At 40.6% G+C, this 19,965-nt stretch overlaps 2 protein-coding genes across 3 annotated transcripts; one reads left to right on the forward strand and one right to left on the reverse strand.

Moving 5' to 3' along the window:
- The first annotated feature begins 1,113 nt into the window (after positions 1 to 1,113).
- LOC310998160 (uncharacterized protein) lies at positions 1,114 to 3,744 on the forward strand. 2 transcript variants are annotated; one of them, XR_014595979.1, is made up of 6 exons: positions 1,114 to 1,203; positions 1,460 to 1,540; positions 1,653 to 1,768; positions 2,566 to 2,642; positions 2,752 to 2,834; positions 3,595 to 3,744. XR_014595979.1 is itself a non-coding variant. In XM_083988088.1 (5 exons), the coding sequence occupies exons 2-5, from the start codon at positions 1,479 to 1,481 to the stop codon at positions 3,679 to 3,681; spliced, it is 348 nt and encodes a 115-aa protein (XP_083844214.1). In that variant the 5' UTR covers positions 1,114 to 1,203; positions 1,460 to 1,478; the 3' UTR covers positions 3,682 to 3,744. The 2 variants fall into 2 exon arrangements, 1 of the variants encoding a protein (XP_083844214.1); XM_083988088.1 differs by lacking the exon at positions 2,566 to 2,642.
- Positions 3,745 to 9,221: 5,477 nt separating this feature from the next.
- Positions 9,222 to 14,116, reverse strand: LOC310997799 (uncharacterized protein). Its single transcript, XM_083987594.1, has 5 exons — positions 14,027 to 14,116; positions 13,690 to 13,770; positions 13,462 to 13,577; positions 12,396 to 12,478; positions 9,222 to 9,985 (listed from the first exon to the last, which is right to left on the reverse strand). Exons 2-5 carry the CDS (start codon positions 13,749 to 13,751, stop codon positions 9,863 to 9,865), a joined length of 384 nt encoding a protein of 127 aa, XP_083843720.1. The 5' UTR covers positions 13,752 to 13,770; positions 14,027 to 14,116; the 3' UTR covers positions 9,222 to 9,862.
- Positions 14,117 to 19,965: the final 5,849 nt, after the last annotated feature.

Genomic DNA, 19,965 nt, shown 5'->3' on the forward strand with positions numbered 1-19,965 from the left:
TGTGTGTGTGTCTTGGGGGGGGTGTTGGGGACTTTATCCTCATTGATTGCAGTGCGGATAGTGTCAGGGGCTGCACTTCTGATGGTTTCATTCACACTCTCGCTCCGTCGCTTCCTCTCTGTTCCACTCTCTCTGTATCATAGAAAGCTGCCGCCTGTCTCTGGCTCTGTGAGATAAGATGCCGGCCTTCACAGGTAGATGGCTTATCACAACCCACACATAACACTGGGTTCTCATATTGTCAGAGAGGCTGACAAGTGATGACATATCATTACCCCAGTGTCACTCGCTCTAGATCATTCACTTTTGCCTTTAGCTGCGCCTTCTTCTATACACAACCCAGTCGCCAGAAAGAAACGTTCACTATGGACTATTCTGCAAACTCCAGAAAAGTCCAGGATCAACGTTTCCGAGCGAAAATACGTTATACGCCAACATTACGTTGCCCATTCATTTAACGTGAGCCAATTGCTGCGTTCATTATCAACGTTTTCTACATGTGGCTGTACAACGTTATTTTTTCGCTGGAAAAACAACATTTTAGGATATATTTGGCATGGTTTTGATGACTTTTTTAGCGAGAAATGTGTGTTTTAGTTTCCAAATGTATGTTGAATTAATGCAAATAAGCTTCTGTTTGTAACATATTCTGCGAATTTGAAAATTGAAAACGTATATATTCAACATTATTCATTAAGCTTTCTGGCGGATAAAATGTGATTATTTGGCACTATTTGAGGACATTTCTAGCGAGAAATGTGTCTTTTACTTTACAAATATGTTGAATTAATGAAAATTAAGTTTTATTTGTAGCCTACTCCAGCGATATTTTATCCGACTGATTGGACTCTCCCACTATGCTGTGGGCACTGAATTATGATTATGACAACCTGATACTTTTTTCGTTTTGACGAAGATTTTTTCAGCTTGTAGTTGCTGTCGTGGTTGTTTTAAACGCTATTTTATGAATGTAATTTTTTTTTTCATTATTGTGGTAGGCCAACGTTTGGTGCATTATTTTAATCATAAACGTTATATTTATTCAGTTAATGTGTATTTCGTTTGTTAGTTAATACGAAGATTGCTCAGATTTCCATCGTTGCTATGGTTACAGTGAACGATCAGCTGATTTCATTGTGACTGACGTAGCTTCCGGCAAGTCCGTCATCGTCTCACCGACAGGCAGCCCCAGCCCCCGTTCAGGTAACGTAAACAAACAACATGGAAAATTGTGATAAAATAATGAACAGTTAAAGCTATTTTACCTCCAAAAACCAGCCAGTGTCGTCAACCACAAACAAAGTTTGACAGATGTGGTTGATCAAAGTTGTTAAACTGGCTGACTTTACTAGCTGCACTGTTTGATGTAGATTTTAATGATTAGGCTAACGTTAACATAGCTAGGCTAACATTAATGCTACATGCCAGCCCTCACTGTACTTTTCTCACTGTTTTACAGGTAACAGATAATACCTACAATGGCTACAGCTGAAGCTGAGTTCAATGAGATGCTCAGTAAAACGAAGAGCCTGACACAAAGGTAATTTAAATATCTTATTCCATGCATGGGGATCAGATATTATGATGCATTTGTGCAGGAAGTCTGTGTGGTTAACTGCATTACTTTGATTATATTGTGTTGTTTTTTTTAGGTCAAAAAAGAGGACAAAGGCATCAGACCTGCCACGATGGAGAAAACGTGATGATCATCTCTGTGTCCTTGAGGAGACCGGTGTGGAGATGCTTGATGAACAAGAGCCAGGATTTGGTATGTGATCGTGATAATTTGTGCATCATTATTCTTATTTTGGTAGAAAAACATCATGTTAGGATTTCTATGCGGATGTACCAGTCCAAGAAGCTTTCTGAAGTCTGTAGTAGTTGTAGTCGTAGGCCTGCACACCTCAACATCACCATAATACTTCATTTAGAATGTGATTTTCACAGGGCCTGATTTAAGCCACAGTACCACCTTAAATTAGCTCAGTGCAGCATCACACCGGTGCTCTTACCAATCATATTTCCAACACAGGCAACATTACACCACCTGAGAACTCTCTCCTAAACTTCATATGGATGCTGGCAGAAAATGGAGTATGCCAGGGTGGGCTGGCTTATGCAATATTTACAGAGTTTTATGGAGTGGGTGATAAGCTCTTTCAAGGTGGACAAGCTGTGCGCAGAAAGAGGATGACACTTGTTGGAAATTCCCACGGGTCACGTCATTCCCGCGGGATGGGAGTCAAAGTTTTATTAATCCTGTGATTGGGACGGGACGGGAATAAAAATCAACGGGAGCGGGCAGGAGGGGAAACTCCATTAATAGATGATGATTTTCAGCCGTGTTAAACTACCAAAAGGACAGATGCGTCCATTTTTGCCGTCATCTTTCAGTGAGCCAAAACTATTTTGGCTTGCGTTAGTTAAATGGGGAGTGGGCGCAGGAGACACACAATAACAACAAAATGCAACATTTTTGCAACATGTTTGGGTTCATTCAACTGAGATGGACATAAATGGACATGGTGTGAGCAATGTACTGTTTTTATTTTTTATTTTCTCCAGCTCTGAGGAAGGGGGCTACTTTGACGGGTGCTTCTCTGCAATGATGATGACATCCAAATGAGGGCCAAGCATGTACAGTAAGTGTTTTTGTGTATTTTCCACATAGATTCTCATTGAACATCTTGTACTACTTGAAAGTTTATTTTTAAAATAACATTAGAAACTTTTTGTCTTTGTATGCACCAGGAAAGGGCATCTGTGGTCGGTCTCAGCTGAATGCAGCAAAGGCGAGGACAACGAGGAGGAGTAGCTCCAGCCTTGATGAGCAGGTGTGTATCATATAAGAGTTATGCCATCATGGCATTATTCTTTGTGCTCTAAATATGTATGTATATCCACACATCAGCTGACCCACACTATAGGCCCAGTTCCAATCCGCCCCATAAGACTCAGGCCCTGAACCCTCACTGACTAAAGTGACGTCAGATCTAAGACAGAGTGTGAGAGACTGTGAGGGTCCAGATGCTGTAAACATGACTGGAACAGCACTTACCCACTCTCACGACACGTTACCTTGACAACAAAATGTTGTTGACTCCGGTCATGAAATGATAATTCAATTTGCCTTGATGAGCAGGTGTGTATCATACAAGAGTTATGCCATCATGGCATTATTCTTTGTGCTCTAAATATGTACAGGCAAGTACCGTATAATAACATTCTTATTCTTGTTGATATAGTCCTCAACTATATTCTCCTAAATCTATGCAACCAACATGTTTCACTGTTTAAGCTGACACACTATACTCTTCTCTACAAGTCATTTTGCACTTCATCTATTCACAACCGTACTACACTTGAATAATTGATTAAGGTTTCACTAACTCACTTTCACAGACTAACAAAAACCCAGCAGTTGAATGAATCTATCTATTGGGCTCTTTTGGTTTTGTTTTGTTTGTTTGTTTTTTGAAAGAAGACAATAAGAGTTTAATTGCAATTTTACTTACTACTTTTTGTGTGACTGTTAATATATTTTCACCATCAGTACAACAATTACTGCTATTAATGCTGTATGCAATCCTACAGGGGAGAGATCTTCGCATATCCCATGTTCTCAAGTCCTCCAGTCTTCTGTATGGACGTAGTTGGCAAGTACTGGTCCTACATAAATGAAGCCTGCCCAGAATACAGCCACCTGACCACCATGACGTCCTTGTTGTCTGTGCTTTATGCCAAGGCATATGGCATCAAGTGAGAGGTAACTGTAACTGTTTCAGCACTTTCAGCTGACTGACACTATACTCTTCTCTCCAAGTTATTTAGTACTTTATCTGTTAACAACTGTACTACACTTGAATGAAAATCAGTGTTGATCAAGGGTCAAGATCTTGTATACAGGGATGCACATGTACAGGCAGGTGTATATGCATTCACACACATCCATTATGTAGATAGCATCACTAACATTAAGAATTGCTCAAATTATTTTCTAAGTATTAATATTTGTATTCATGTCATTCATGGATGTCTCTATCAAAACAAGTGTTTTAGTCATTTCAGTAATTTAGCTTTTTGTGCTTTTATGCTAAACTTACAAACTTTCACTCATTTCCAGACTGTGATGTCCACATAAACCTGTAGAGCTTCCCTTATTCCAAGATTGTGGGGCAAAGGATTACCAAAGTAAGTTGTCCTTGTGGTGGTTGTTGTTTCTGTTGTTTTTAGTTGAATACTGTTTACTAGTGTGCAGATATTACAAGGGCTTCTACCAACACTACTCATCTTTTCAGGGTTTTATGTAGGCTACATGAACCATTTAATATACACATTCACCATGCAGAGGAGAATTGGGCAAGTTGAGCATAGGAGCATCTAAGTTGAGTCCCCCCCCGACCCCCACCCAGTGTTGCCAACTCCTCAGTAAGCAAAGTCGCTATTGGCTGTCGTAAAAGTCGCTAAAAGTCGCTAAATGACGTCATTATCTCAGCGGGGGGGGGGGGGGGGGGGGGGGGTGCCGGCGGCAGCAGCGGCCAGCGGCGCTCTTTATGTCTGTGGCGTGGAGCAGAGCGTCTCTGAATGCAGCAGAGGCAGCTCCGTGACACTACTGTGTGTAGGCTGACTACCTGTGAGTGCCCGCAGCAGCGTCGCTGCTCGTTGAAAACAGCTGTGATAACGTGATTTCAGGTCCAGAAACGTTTGTAATATCACGGGAAAAAGTCGCTAGATTTGTCGCTAGTCGCTTTTGACAAAAAAAGTCACCAAGAGGGGTTGGAAAGTCGCCAGATTTAGCGACAAAGTCGCCAAGTTGGCAACACTGCCCCCACCAGCTCCCACCTCCCCCTTTACTTCATATTCCACCTGTCCAGGTGGCAGGTGAACACAAACTGCAGTGACCTGCTGCTGAGCCACCAACTCACTGAGCTTTGGGGAGTTTTGTGATTACATTGCATCTTGGGAAGAATCCTTCATCTTTCTCTTTTAAAGTAATACATGGCTCACCATGAACAGCAGCTTGTTTTCAGCAGCGTACTTACTGTAATCATAAACATCCAGAATCCTGATTTAGTAATCAGGACAAGTAAAGACAAAATACATTCATTTAGGAGCGTCAAGTGAGCAGATGCCCCATATGTAGAGGCTACAGTCCTCACTGCAGCCGGCCCCGGTTCGAATCCCGCATCGGGCAGTCCTTTCCTGCATGTCATTCCCCCTCTCTCTCTCTCTCTCTCTCTCTCTCTCTCTCTCTCTCTCTCTCTCTCTCTCCCCATTTCCTGTCTCTCTCAACTGAACTAAAAAAAGGAAAAATATAAAAATACATTCATGTAGTGTATGTGGCAGGTGGCACAACGTACCCCACAGTTACCATATTGACTTTAATACTTCCCACAGCTAAAAAGTTTCAACTGATGCATACAACACATTTATAATCATCTCTTTTGGTCTAAACACAATTCTCATGAAACTTGTGATTGACAAAAATTCACTTTCGAGAGTAAAAATGTTTTTTCGGACATAGATGTCTAACCGTTTAACCCATGTGGTTCTTACGTCACAAATTCCATGAAATGATGCCTTCCTCGGTCCTCCTAAATATTTGGTCACATGCTCTATTTTTCTTAATGGTTCCCTAGCAACAAGGGGTGGCTCAGCTTGCCCTATGCTGCGTACCACAGTCTCCCCTACAGATTTACTGCAAACTTTCTATAATCACCATTTCACCACACACAGTTTAAAGTTAAGATCTTATGTTATAATAGCCTGACAAGCCAGACTATATCATTAAAATGTCTAGTCTGGCAACGACCGGTAGACCTCGGCTCAATCCAGGGGGCGGGATGAAGGCTGTCTTTCAAACTGCCTCTGCACGTAATGGGGTAGTGCTTGAGCGCTACGACTAATCAGAGCAAAGAGCAGGATGACGTTAGCCTGACAAGCCAATTAAAATGTATGTCGTCATGGCGTTAAGCCGCCCAACGACTCTCTAAACAGATAGAGCGCTGTGATTGGTCAACACAATATTTTTGCTGCCGCTAGGGTGCGTCTAGATTTCTAGGCTAATGTTATAATAGATATTATTATAGATTATTATTTCTGCTTATTTTTTGTATTAATTTTCAGTCATTTTGGTTATTGGTTGTTTTTCAGGGGATAAGCGAGGTGAAGGTGAAATGGCTGCCCTGCTCAAAGAGGTACAGTATGTATGTTGTGTCATCATAGATGCATTACCACAAATGCAACATCTCAAATTCTGTGCACAACTTTGCCATGAAGCGTAGCTGTATGAGAGGCTTCTGGGTTACAGGGTGAACATTCATGCTGGAGTAACAGATATAGTTCAGAACACTGTAGTTACCAATCAACATTGAATGCAAGTAACACCATACAGTATTTCTAAAAGAAGTGTGTATGTCATGTTCAACATCATGTTTAATTCATGATTCATTGATACTAAAGCAACTGTTACTAAAAAGAATTTCTCTTTTTTCCATTTCTTCTTTCTCGTAGCAACATGATGGAGAGATTCCTGGGTGCCACACAAACAGCTTAAAACAATGTACAATTATGTGGTTAATGATTATAGTTACATTGTTATGAATGATTGAGTGGTGGATCAGTTGATAGATTGGTTAGTTATGCTTATCCAATTGTACAGTTTTTGTGTGTTTTTGTCCTTTTAATCATTTTTTAAACGGTAGTCCATGAGTTCATCAGTTGTATACTGTATTCATGTTTGAAAATCTCTTCCCACAGATAACAAAATAAAAGTATCTGCATTCATCAACCCGAATGGAAAATATGCATGCCTGTTAATTGAAGAAATGTAGTACATTTGAAACACTATGTTCTCCAGAGTACAGTTTACCTTGTAGTATGTGTTAAATAAAGGTTGCCTTAAGACTGTCATCTTTCAGATTTCGTTTTTATGAGCATTTGCATATAAGCCCATCTTGACAAGTCCATCAGTGGAAGAAGAGAAGACCAAGAAGGAAGGGCTGATCTCACTCAACCAACACGATTGACTGCTTCATGGCTAGAGGATATTTCAACAGTGATCCAACTTCCCAAACACAGCCACTGCAATACTGACAATAACTATAGACAAAAACAATGGTTTCGGTGTGTGTGTGTGTGTGTGTGTGTGTGTGTGTGTGTGTGTGTGTGTGTGTGTGTGTGTGTGTGTGTGTGTGTGTGTGTGTGTTTTGTACAAATGAAACAGCAATCACTAATACCTTTCACTAATGCCTTGGAGAAAAGGAAGGTGAGGAGACCATATGGCTTTCAGCCATTATAGAATAAGGTGTTATAACAGACTTATAACAGAGTTATGTAATAATTTTTTATATACTTGGGGAGGAGGGGTATCCCATCCAACATACAGTGCACTTGTGATTGTAAGACTGTAACATATCCTAAATTTGGGGGAGGGGCTAACACAAATCAAAACTGCAGTATCAATTTGGTGTAGATTTATAAGAGAAATTTAGATTTATAGATAGATTTTTATCAGGGCAAGTGGGAAAATTGTATAGAATGATTGGTTAGGCTATTTAAAGTTTTGTTCTCTGCTGCTGACCTCCTTTCTCAGAGTCAGGGCATCCTAATTAGAGAGAGGACAGCTGGTCTTCCTTGTCTGACCTTTGTGTAGATGTAGATTATGAGGAAAATTAGTCTAAACTGGTCAAAATTTTAAAGTCTAACAGTGTATAAGTCAGACACCAACATCTTGAACAATTTTTGGCCACTCACTACCCCTGAAAACATGTTTGACTGATTTCATCCAGTTAGGCTCATAGATAGGGCTAGGAACGTATATCTCAAAGGGCCATAGTTTTCAAGCAAGATGAAAATTAAACTTTGTCGTAGGACAACAATGAAGACATCGTTGGAAAGGTCTTGACCTAGGGAGTAACATGTGTCAGTATGAAAACTGAGGTCAGCTCTTGCTCCCCACAAGTGACCTTTGAACCTTGATCCTGACACACTTTTAAAGGCTTCTAGAGCAGCAACAAAATGTGCTACAGACAATTTATACACATTTTTGGAAAGCTCTTGACCTCTACTATCAGGTCCAATGGCAAACCAGCAGGAAGGGGTCAAGAATAGGGTCAAATATGGCACAAAACACATTTTCTCCCTTTTAACAGGAACACACATCAAATCTGACCAAACACATGTGCTCGGCACCCCAGAAAACCTATAAAAAGATTACAATGTTCCTGGTCTTAGACAAACATAATAGGGAAAACACATTAGAACTACAACCAACATGGCGGAGCGCACATACAGTCAACGTGTCACTATGGCAACATGTAGTTCTTGTGTCGTTCTCCTGGGTTGGGGTTGGGGTTGTCACACTAGGGTTCAAAAAGCGTCTATTCGCTCATTCTTTAACAAAAAACGCATAACCATGACATATATGTTTATATCGTGAGAGATTGTATGTTATAAAATATAAAAATAGTAATGTATTAGTGCTAGTTTAGACGTGATTTCTGCCACGCTGTTTCGCGGTCTGAACGGGATGCGTTCAAAGGCAATAGGATTAGGCAACGTTTCAAAACGGAACACCCAAGCATCATTCCTCGACACATTTTTGTTGCTATAAAGTGAGAGTGTTGTTTGAAGACTGTGTTCATAAAATGTGGCTTAAAAAATATGCAACCAGATGGGTTAATAGCCAGTTTAGCTTACATTAGAGCATTGAGCTATTGAACGCAGCCCAAGGTTTCCAAGGCACACAACAGAGAGGTTACAAGAAGTTGTGAGAGAGGAGATTTACTATATCAATTTTATCAATAAAAGATGGCTACATCTATCCAATGCAATATGGTGAAAAACTCAAAAGATTGCAGATTTCAGTGTAGCCTATTGAAATGAAATTATTATATATATTGGAATATGGTGATAGAAAGAAAATTGTGTTTTAAACACTAACGTTTCTGTACATTTGCAGGGTCAAGAAGTGAAGGAATCAAGGTCATTTGATTTGAATTCATTTAATTGTCATTTTATAACACAGGGTGGTAAAAACAAAACTTAAAGAGTCATTTTCATACTACAGATAAAGAATACATACACAGATCATTACAACTAGAATAAAACATGGTTAAGTAAGACCATCTACACATATTTATACACACATACACATTTAGTGGTGGAAAATCTAACCACTTAAGGCATTGCAAGTTTATCTGTATAGCCTGTTTTTACAAACACTTTGTCTCCAAGGTCATTACATAGCAACAACATCCTCTGCCCTTAGACCCTCACATCCACTGAGGAAAAACTTCAGAGAGAAAAAAACAGGAGAAACTTCAGGATGAGCAGCAGAGGGATCCCACACCCAGGACGGCCAGACGGGACATAGATGTTGGACATAGAGTATACAGGACATATAGTATACAGAGAAGAAAACAGTTCACAACAAGCAATAGGAAGTACTAACCTTTACAGTTTTGAGGAAAAACGTTTAATCTACTTTGTCGTTGACTACAACCCACAGTACTGTGGTGATGAAAAATGGTCACGAAATAAACAAAGCCCTATACACCTGGCCTGATCTGTTTCACAAGAATGTATTAATTTATCTCCTCCTTGTGGGTCTCTAGGCTTTGCCTTTGCCTGTGGAGATGCTGGTGTGTCTGGTGCAAAGAGAAGCTAAAGACTTTCATGAGCCCCTGTTGGTCACTTTTTGAGTCGGGTTTTAACTGTTTTAGTATCATGTTGTGCTCACTTACTGTAACTAACAACAATGTAGTCGGACTATTCCACTAAAATACCTGAAATACAATAGTCATGTAATGCTAAAATGTAGTGAAATGTAAATCATAACTCTATAACAATGTGTAACAGCCTAAAACAAACCTCCCTTACTCATGAGCTTAGTGATAATGGCAGTCCTGGAGAGGAAAGAGTTGCCCATTTCCTCCACCAACGTAGATCCAGCTCCATCCTGGTTGTCTGCTCCCCACTTTATCTGTAATTAAAGAACAGTGCACATCATTAGTCTGAGTCTGTGGAACATTCATCAGTTTGTTTGAGCGTTGTAATCCAGCACGCTCACTGGATTTGAAACTTTCCAATGACTGTCAGCATTATCATGCTGAGTTTCACCTTTAATAATGATAAACCATGTATTACCTTGTGTCTTATGGGTTGTAGAATTCAATACAATTATGTAAACATCATCAAATTATAGCTAATAAGAACTGTTAAATATCACTGTAATTGGCTATGAAACGAATAATAAATAAAATGATATTGCACTTGATGCCATATGCCTTGGGATAAAGCACAGACAACAAGGACTTCATGGCAGTCAGGTGGCTGCATTCTGGGCAGCCTTCAATTAGTATAGTTGCGTACACCCTTATAGCAGTAATTGTTGTTGTACTGATGGCAAACATATTAACAGTTACACAAAAAAGATGAAGCTAATATTGTAGTTTCAAAAAAAGAGCCCAATAGATAAATTCATTCAACTGGGTTTGTGTTAGTCTGTGAAAGTGAGTTAGTGAAACCTTAACCAATTACACAGATTTTCATTCAAGTGTAGTACAGTTGTGAATAGATGAAGTGCAAAATAACTTGGAGAGAAGAGTATGGCCCAATTCCAATCCGAGCCCTTACGGACACACTGACTTAGGGTGCACTCACACTAGGCACACTAGACTAAAGTCCTGATTCTATTGCCAGTGTGAGTGCAAGTGTACCGTGCCTGAGCACGGTACACTTCCCTGGCCCGGCACGGTTGGTGAGGTGTGCACGGTACGCTTGGCCAGGAATGCGTACAGTAATGCGTCGCGGGCTCGTTCTCCACCTCGTGTCTGCAACCGCGTGTAAACAACAGTCACGATTGCGTTGCGCCATAAACATAGCTAGTTGACATCGCTTTGATTAAACTTCAAGATGTTACCATGACAACCGGTCAAACAATTAAAAAGCGCTGTTCTTTCTGCAGTCAGAGCGCATCATGGATGTATTGGTATATCAACGCGATGACGTATGTGTCGGAGGCAACCGTGCTTCAGCATGCTTCGGTTCGAGGTAGTGTGAGTGCGGGCCAGCGGGGGACAGGGGAGGGGGGGCATTCGGGCTTCAGCACGGTACGGATCAACTGGCCCTAGTGTGAGTGTGTCCTTAGAGGCGCATTCACGGGAATTCCGTGAGTGTGTGAGGGCTGTTCCGTTGTCAGATCACCAAGTCAGTGAGTCAGTGAATGAGCCCTTACTGCCCCCTTACCGTAAGTTAGCACCGATGCATGGTGATGCCGTTGGAACGCAAGTGTTCAAAAAAAAAGCAAAAAGCAAATAAACAAACGTAGTCAGAGAGAGCTCTGCCGCTCTCTTTATTGTTAATGGACAGGGGCAACAAAAAAATAAAAAAAGAAGTTTACCGTCAGTATTAACATGTGCAGTTTGCACACGTTAATACTGACGGTAGTAGTACTGCAGAGTATTGATGATGATTTGATCAGATCTGATCCAGGAACATTTTGTTTTGAGTCCGTCCCCCTCACACACTTTGTGCGTGTTGAAATTACAGTAAATTATCATTTCATGACCGGAGTCAACAACATTTTGTTGTCAAGGTAACGTGTCGTGAGAGTGGGTAAGTGCTGTTCCAGTCATGTTTACAGCATCTGGACCCTCACAGTCTCTCACACTCTGTCACTTAGAGCTGACGTCACTTTAGTCAGTGAGGGTTCAGGGCCTGAGTCTTATGGGGCGGATTGGAACTGGGCCTATAGTGTGGGTCAGCTGATGTGTGGATATACATACATATTTAGAGCACAAAGAATAGAGAGCCTAAGCGGAAGCAGGAAGTAACGGTCACCATGGGACCTCAACTCTGAAAAACTCGCCATTCAAATGAACGGGACTGAAAGTTTTATTTCGTGATCCGTTTGAATTGTGCCATGAGAAAAAAATATGTCCTCTACCTGTTTAAAACATCACGTTTCATCCCGAGAAATCAGCAGTTTGTTGTAAAGCTATTGTAGAATAAGATTCAGAAGAATCCGTAACCAGAAAGACTACAAGTCGCGTAGGTGACGTCACACACCAAATGCCGCCCCAGTTGGTGACGTATTTTCTGTGGGACACAGATCTGTAGTCCGTAGAGCGGTCTTTACACAAAATACATTCTTCTGTTGCCGTTTTACGATAAACGGCTGATTTCTCTTCATGAAACGTGATGTTTTAAACAGGTAGAGGACATATTTTTTTCTCATGGCGCAATTCAATCGGATCACGAAATAAAATTTTCAGTCTCATTCATTTGAATGGCGAGTTTTTCAGAGTTGAGGTCCCATGGCGCCGTTACTTCCTGCTTCCGCTTAGGCTCTCTATAATGCCATGATGGCATAACTCTTATATGATACACACCTGCTCATCAAGGCTGGAGCTACTCCTCCTCGTTGTCCTCGCCTTTGCTGCATTCAGCTGAGACCGACCACAGATGCCCTTTCCTGGTGCATACAAAGACAAAAAGTTTCTAATGTTATTTTAAAAATAAACTTTCAAGTAGTACAAGATGTTCAATGAGAATCTATGTGGAAAATACACAAAAACACTTACTGTACATGCTTGGCCCTCATTTGGATGTCATCATCATTGCAGAGAAGCACCCGTCAAAGTAGCCCCCTTCCTCAGAGCTGGAGAAAATAAAAAATAAAAACAGTACATTGCTCACACCATGTCCATTTATGTCCATCTCAGTTGAATGAACCCAAACATGTTGCAAAAATGTTGCATTTTGTTGTTATTGTGTGTCTCCTGCGCCCACTCCCCATTTAACTAACGCAAGCCAAAATAGTTTTGGCTCACTGAAAGATGACGGCAAAAATGGACGCATCTGTCCTTTTGGTAGTTTAACACGGCTGAAAATCATCATCTATTAATGGAGTTTCCCCTCCTGCCCGCTCCCGTTGATTTTTATTCCCGTCCCGTCCCAATCACAGGATTAATAAAACTTTGACTCCCATCCCGCGGGAATGACGTGACCCGTGGGAATTTCCAACAAGTGTCATCCTCTTTCTGCGCACAGCTTGTCCACCTTGAAAGAGCTTATCACCCACTCCATAAAACTCTGTAAATATTGCATAAGCCAGCCCACCCTGGCATACTCCATTTTCTGCCAGCATCCATATGAAGTTTAGGAGAGAGTTCTCAGGTGGTGTTATGTTGCGTGTGTTGGAAATATGATTGGTAAGAGCACCGGTGTGATGCTGCACTGAGCTAATTTAAGGTGGTACTGTGGCTTAAATCAGGCCCTGTGAAAATCACATTCTAAATGAAGTATTATGGTGATGTTGAGGTGTGCAGGCCTACGACTACAACTACTACAGACTTCAGAAAGCTTCTTGGACTGGTACATCCGCATAGAAATCCTAACATGATGTTTTTCTACCAAAATAAGAATAATGATGCACAAATTATCACGATCACATACCAAATCCTGGCTCTTGTTCATCAAGCATCTCCACACCGGTCTCCTCAAGGACACAGAGATGATCATCACGTTTTCTCCATCGTGGCAGGTCTGATGCCTTTGTCCTCTTTTTTGACCTAAAAAAAACAACACAATATAATCAAAGTAATGCAGTTAACCACACAGACTTCCTGCACAAATGCATCATAATATCTGATCCCCATGCATGGAATAAGATATTTAAATTACCTTTGTGTCAGGCTCTTCGTTTTACTGAGCATCTCATTGAACTCAGCTTCAGCTGTAGCCATTGTAGGTATTATCTGTTACCTGTAAAACAGTGAGAAAAGTACAGTGAGGGCTGGCATGTAGCATTAATGTTAGCCTAGCTATGTTAACGTTAGCCTAATCATTAAAATCTACATCAAACAGTGCAGCTAGTAAAGTCAGCCAGTTTAACAACTTTGATCAACCACATCTGTCAAACTTTGTTTGTGGTTGACGACACTGGCTGGTTTTTGGAGGTAAAATAGCTTTAACTGTTCATTATTTTATCACAATTTTCCATGTTGTTTGTTTACGTTACCTGAACGGGGGCTGGGGCTGCCTGTCGGTGAGACGATGACGGACTTGCCGGAAGCTACGTCAGTCACAATGAAATCAGCTGATCGTTCACTGCATAGCAACGATGGAAATCTGAGCAATCTTCGTAATAACTAACAAACGAAATACACATTAACTGAATAAATATAACGTTTATGATTAAAATAATGCACCAAACGTTGGCCTACCACAATAATGAAAAAAAAAATTACATTCATAAAATAGCGTTTAAAACAACCACGACAGCAACTACAAGCTGAAAAAATCTTCGTCAAAACGAAAAAAGTATCAGGTTGTCATAATCATAATTCAGTGCCCACAGCATAGTGGGAGAGTCCAATCAGTCGGATAAAATATCGCTGGAGTAGGCTACAAATAAAACTTAATTTTCATTAATTCAACATATTTGTAAAGTAAAAGACACATTTCTCGCTAGAAATGTCCTCAAATAGTGCCAAATAATCACATTTTATCCGCCAGAAAGCTTAATGAATAATGTTGAATATATACGTTTTCAATTTTCAAATTCGCAGAATATGTTACAAACAGAAGCTTATTTGCATTAATTCAACATACATTTGGAAACTAAAACACACATTTCTCGCTAAAAAAGTCATCAAAACCATGCCAAATATATCCTAAAATGTTGTTTTTCCAGCGAAAAAATAACGTTGTACAGCCACATGTAGAAAACGTTGATAATGAACGCAGCAATTGGCTCACGTTAAATGAATGGGCAACGTAATGTTGGCGTATAACGTATTTTCGCTCGGAAACGTTGATCCTGGACTTTTCTGGAGTTTGCAGAATAGTCCATAGTGAACGTTTCTTTCTGGCGACTGGGTTGCTATACATGAGAGCAGATAGCAAATCTCAAGTCAATCATCAGATGTGGACAAAAATACAAACTCCTGCGTAAACATGCGTAATGTCGATTGCAAGTTTTGGGTTGTGTGCACAGGAGATGTCTGATGAAGCCTCCCCATTCAAGAGTAATCTGTCTACAATGCTGCTGGAATAAAGTCACTGTGGAAGGAGGATTTAATTGCAGCATCCCTATAAACAGATTGGAGCGGTAACACGGTGTTGTACAGATCTATTACTTCCATCAGGCCAGCTGGAAAGGCAGATAGCAGGGAGCAGAGGGACAACATGAGGTTACGCTGATGCTCGATGTGCTGTGAGGTGTGGCAGACAGCAAGGCCACCTCAGGTGGAAACACACGGCTCGATTTGTCATGGACCACACAACCCAGCAGAGAGGAAGATTAAATTGAACTCATCACTCATCTTCTACCTCACTCATCCACAGCTTTTATATTCCTTTGTCCTCTCACTCTGTCTCTCTTTTCTTCAGCAAATCAGTGTATCATTTAACATTTCCTCTCTCCTCCATCTCCTGAAATTGTCGTGTTGCCATGTAAGCACTGTTTACATCCCCCCCGCAGGTCTCAGGCAGCGTCAGGAAAGACTGGGTAACATTTTAATTCATGTTACCACAACCCACAGCTTTTATTTGTGAGGTCCAGTACAACACTGCTGTGATGTTTTGATTTTTCTCTCGGCGGGGGTGCTCACTAATATGGACACTATTGATATTCCTGCCTGTGCCTCTGCTTCGCCTTGAACTGCCCATGTCCACAATAGAAAATCTAAAGTACTATAATGCTTAAGAAAGCTCAGGCAGTCTATTCATAAAGTACCACAAGACATTTACCCTGCACATTATGTATCTTGTCATACACTTAAGTAAATAGGGTAAAAGCTAAAAACAGTGTGTTGCACTGAAACTACACGTGCTTATTTCCTAATTAATTGTGCAATTAAACTCCTCTCCAGAGCTGATTTGTTTGCATGTGTCATATTTAAAATTTCCATTTAATTATTTCTATCTATTTATTTATTTTTTGCCCATTTCAGCTTGGCGGAAACTAGCTGTAAACACAACACTGACACATTATTGCCTCTCATTTAAGTTGTTGGCAGAAAATTGCCTCTTTACTGAACAGAATTTGCATACATTTGGATGATGTTGGCCAGTCAGCCTCTCTCTTTACCTGGCTGCTGTTTGGTGCTAAGGAGGCAGTGTGCAGTGGAGTGTTTCTCTTTTGCTTTGAGAGCAGTTGGAGTGAACAAAAACATTAAAGATGCATGCAGAGAAATCAAAAGGATGAGTTAAAAAGCTCAAATGTGCTCTGGGGAACTGCAGAGCTGGTTACTAACTCTTTGTAGCTTTGTCTTTAATAGTAAAATACTGTCTATAACATAAATTAGATTAATAAATAAGTGATTATCTTAATCTTCATTAACCATCAAAAATATCAGTCAACATTATGTTTATTAGTGTACCAAAATGACCATGAGCCAAATTATAAGGTGCAAAAGTTGTTATATTATTAATAGTCTTTGGGATTTAATCCTCTATCACAGCCTGTAGCAGTGCAGCTTGCACTCATCTTTCCTCACTAGCATCGGTGGCGAGCTGCAGCGAGAGAATGGCACCACCTGTTTTCTCATACAGAGCATATTCCGAATATAAATTTTGTTTTAATTGGAAAAGAAAAACAACTGTGCGGGCAAAGATTATGCGTAATCACAATAATTATTTCCCCCTGTGTGTTACTTATTTCGAGGTGAGTATGCTGTGCTGTCTAATGAATGCACCACCTAGGAGGGAATAAAAGAACATGCAAATTAACTTCAGAGATGAATCATGTTCAGTGAGAGAGAGAGGATGAAAAAACATGCAGTCTGATTTGATTAATTAACAAACTCGCTTTGACTTTGAAGGAAACAGCATCTTTCACGCACTGCCAGAAAATATTAATACCTGCATTATAACATGGGGATTTACTTTATGTATTCCTCTGTCTGCACATACTGTAGGACTACCCCATCTCCAAGGTCTTTGAGTTCCCTCTTTGCTGCTAATAAAACATGTTCAAAGTGTTAGCACCAAGATGTAATAATGTTATTGTTGTTGTAGTAGTAGCGTCAGACTAGCAGTTTGGAAAATGTGTTTTGACCTTGACTCTGAGATAGAGCAGTGTTATACTGTTTTGGCTTTATTTTGAGCAGAGCTCATCTATCAGCAGCTACAGCTCTGTGTCACATAATGGGATGATTTGTCAAAAGCACAACAGTAATCAGCTAAATGATATCAGCGGGTGCTTTAGAGTTTACAGTAAGTTTGCGAATGTGCAGGCTCTCATCTCTAAGGCGAGCATTCGTGCCCAGCATGTATCCAAAAATGATGTTGATGTCTTGACTGCAGTGGTTTAATTGCCATTATAGAGTATCATGCTGAGTACCCCCCAACATGCCACAATCAAACACCTCAGACACATTTGCTGCTGATGATTTGGATTGGACACTGTGGAAAACATTACCTCAAAGTTAATTTTTTCTAATCAAGCCTCGTGAGCTGGTCCCAGTCCTCACAGCACATGCCAACTTTCCCATTTCCTTTCATACACCCATTAGGTCGTCAGTGAAGTCAGCCACCTCCAATCTGATGTCTGGGCAATTATCAGCTTCATTCGTCTGTTGGGCTGTGACGTTTGATGATGCCGCGTTCAACGTCGCATGACTTTTTAGAGGGTATGATTAGACAGCCTGACCTTTGAGGCAAAACCGTGTTGAGCTCCATGTCTTAGTGAGAGAGGCCATCCTTTCCATCTGTTTCTGTTACAGGTTACCGTCATTAGAAACCTTCAGTTTGAAACTGTGTGTGCTTAGAGGAAACAACCACTTGATTCTTATTTTTCCTTATTATTATTCCTTATTTTATCTAAATTGCTTCTTAACCTCAGGGATTGTATCATGACTGCACAGCTAAAATTAGCTAAATATTGGGAATGGGGTGTAAAATGCTTGGCATCAGCTCATCAGTTGGAGAAATGGCCCTGTTTTGCTAAGAGGCTAATTTCTGACTGTGACTACAGGAAGGGGACAGGCCAAGTGACCTTGGCAGGAGATGATGACAATGGGGCTGCATCACGCAAACAGCATACACAGCAGTCCCTCTGTGTGGGCTGTGATGCTCTTTCCATTTTAAAAGGACATTAGGGCTAATGGTAATGGTATCTTAGAGGTTCCAAAGCCTCTTTCCAGTACTGCCCTATACACTATAGCAGCCAAAGAGCACAGTCCATTAAGAAAGCAAACAATCATGGCTATTTTTCATAGGACACACAGGGCACAGAGTAAACATGACTGTGCCCCAAGCAGTTAGCAACAGATCATGTGATTTAGCAATGCTTAAAATAATTCTAAATACAAGGGGGGAAAAACACAGATCCTTTAATAACACAAAGCAACAGCCAACTAAAGAATGAAGGAAGATGTTATTGAAGGAAAACGGTGATAAGGAGTAAATATTTCCAGGAATCTAGACACAAAGTCATTATTATGACCATTTGACATTTAAGCACTGGTTGGTAGGAACAAAGGTTACAATGGATGCAGAGAAACGTTGTGTAACCTAAAAGAAAAACAGCCTTTTGTACGTGTGCCTGGATGAGCATGTTTTTCCATGCCGCTCGGCTGAAAGAAGCAGTGACTCTCACGGAAACATGGGAGTTCAACACCTTTCATTAGACTCTTAACACAGATGTGTGAACCTGCACCGTTTGATCCAGTCTGAGATTAGTGATGGCCACAGTCTCTTTGTGGCTGAGCAACTGCACCGAGTTGACAGGAGCAAAAGCAATAAGCCTGCCATTCTGCCTACTGACTGTGAAGCCAGCACTGCTAATTAGCAGTTCTGTACTGTGCTGATTAATTTATTTAGTGTAGCCTCATTTATTTAATCGAGTAAAAGTAATTCATTTGCATAGAGTTTAATTGTTTTTCACTTCACAACTTTACTAACCATAGCCCCTTTATGTTACATATTACTAAAAGCTGTTCACTTCATTATAACCAGTCGACTGTGCAGTGGATGATGTGCAATACTCCCTCCAACACCTTCCTCACAGATCCATACTGCCATTGTAAAAACAGGCTGCGAGCAAAGTGTGTAAATAAACTCTGCTCTGGCCGCTCCAAGAGGGTCAATAAAACGGTAAGCTGAAATGCATTTAGAGATCCTCATTGTTCATTCTGCCCCTGCGATTTGCAAGGATACCCCAGCCAATCAATACAAGGACCATTAGGCTTAACAAACCTGGTTCGTCTATAAACTGCCCACAGGCTCTGCAAAGCGACAACGTGTACTCTGGGACAGCCTGCCTACCTGTAATGGATCAGACGCAGGTGGTTTGTACAAGGCGGGATGTCATTTTATTCTGACATACACTGTATTCTGACACTCATTTACCATTTAAGACCAAGAACATTTCCCATTTCACGTTCAGGTGCCGTGATACAGATAACCTCCCAGTTACATGCAATAATACCTCTAATGCATGTAGCTGCATGTGCCCTGTTTATACCACACTGTTTTGACATTTACTGTAACAAATGAAGTGATACATGGACATTTTTATTCCATAATAAGCAGTTATATTACAGCAGTTTTAAAAACAATATATATAGTCAATCATGTCACTCTCTTCCAACAAGCTCTGGGTGGCTGCAAGACTGAGATATGGAATTTGAAAGAAACAGGACAAAACCTAATGGTCGAAGCACAGCCTCATGCAGCACTGACACAACACATCAACATCTGACATTCAAAAAATAAGAGCTGTTATGCTTAGACCCACTGAAAATAATAATTACATGATCAAAAGTTACTACTCTCACTGGCAACAGGACTGCACAGCGAGAAAAAAGAATACAGTTTATTGATGATCAATCATAATTCATAATGGTGTCTTGTAATGTAATGAGTCAGCTAAGGGTTTTATTGCTGCTTTTTGCGCGTGATAATGCCTATTTACTGTAAATATATTGCTTAAAACAGTGTATGAACACTACC

The sequence above is a fragment of the Trachurus trachurus genome (assembly GCF_905171665.1).
Source record: "Trachurus trachurus genome assembly, chromosome: 15".
Taxonomy (NCBI): domain Eukaryota; kingdom Metazoa; phylum Chordata; class Actinopteri; order Carangiformes; family Carangidae; genus Trachurus; species Trachurus trachurus.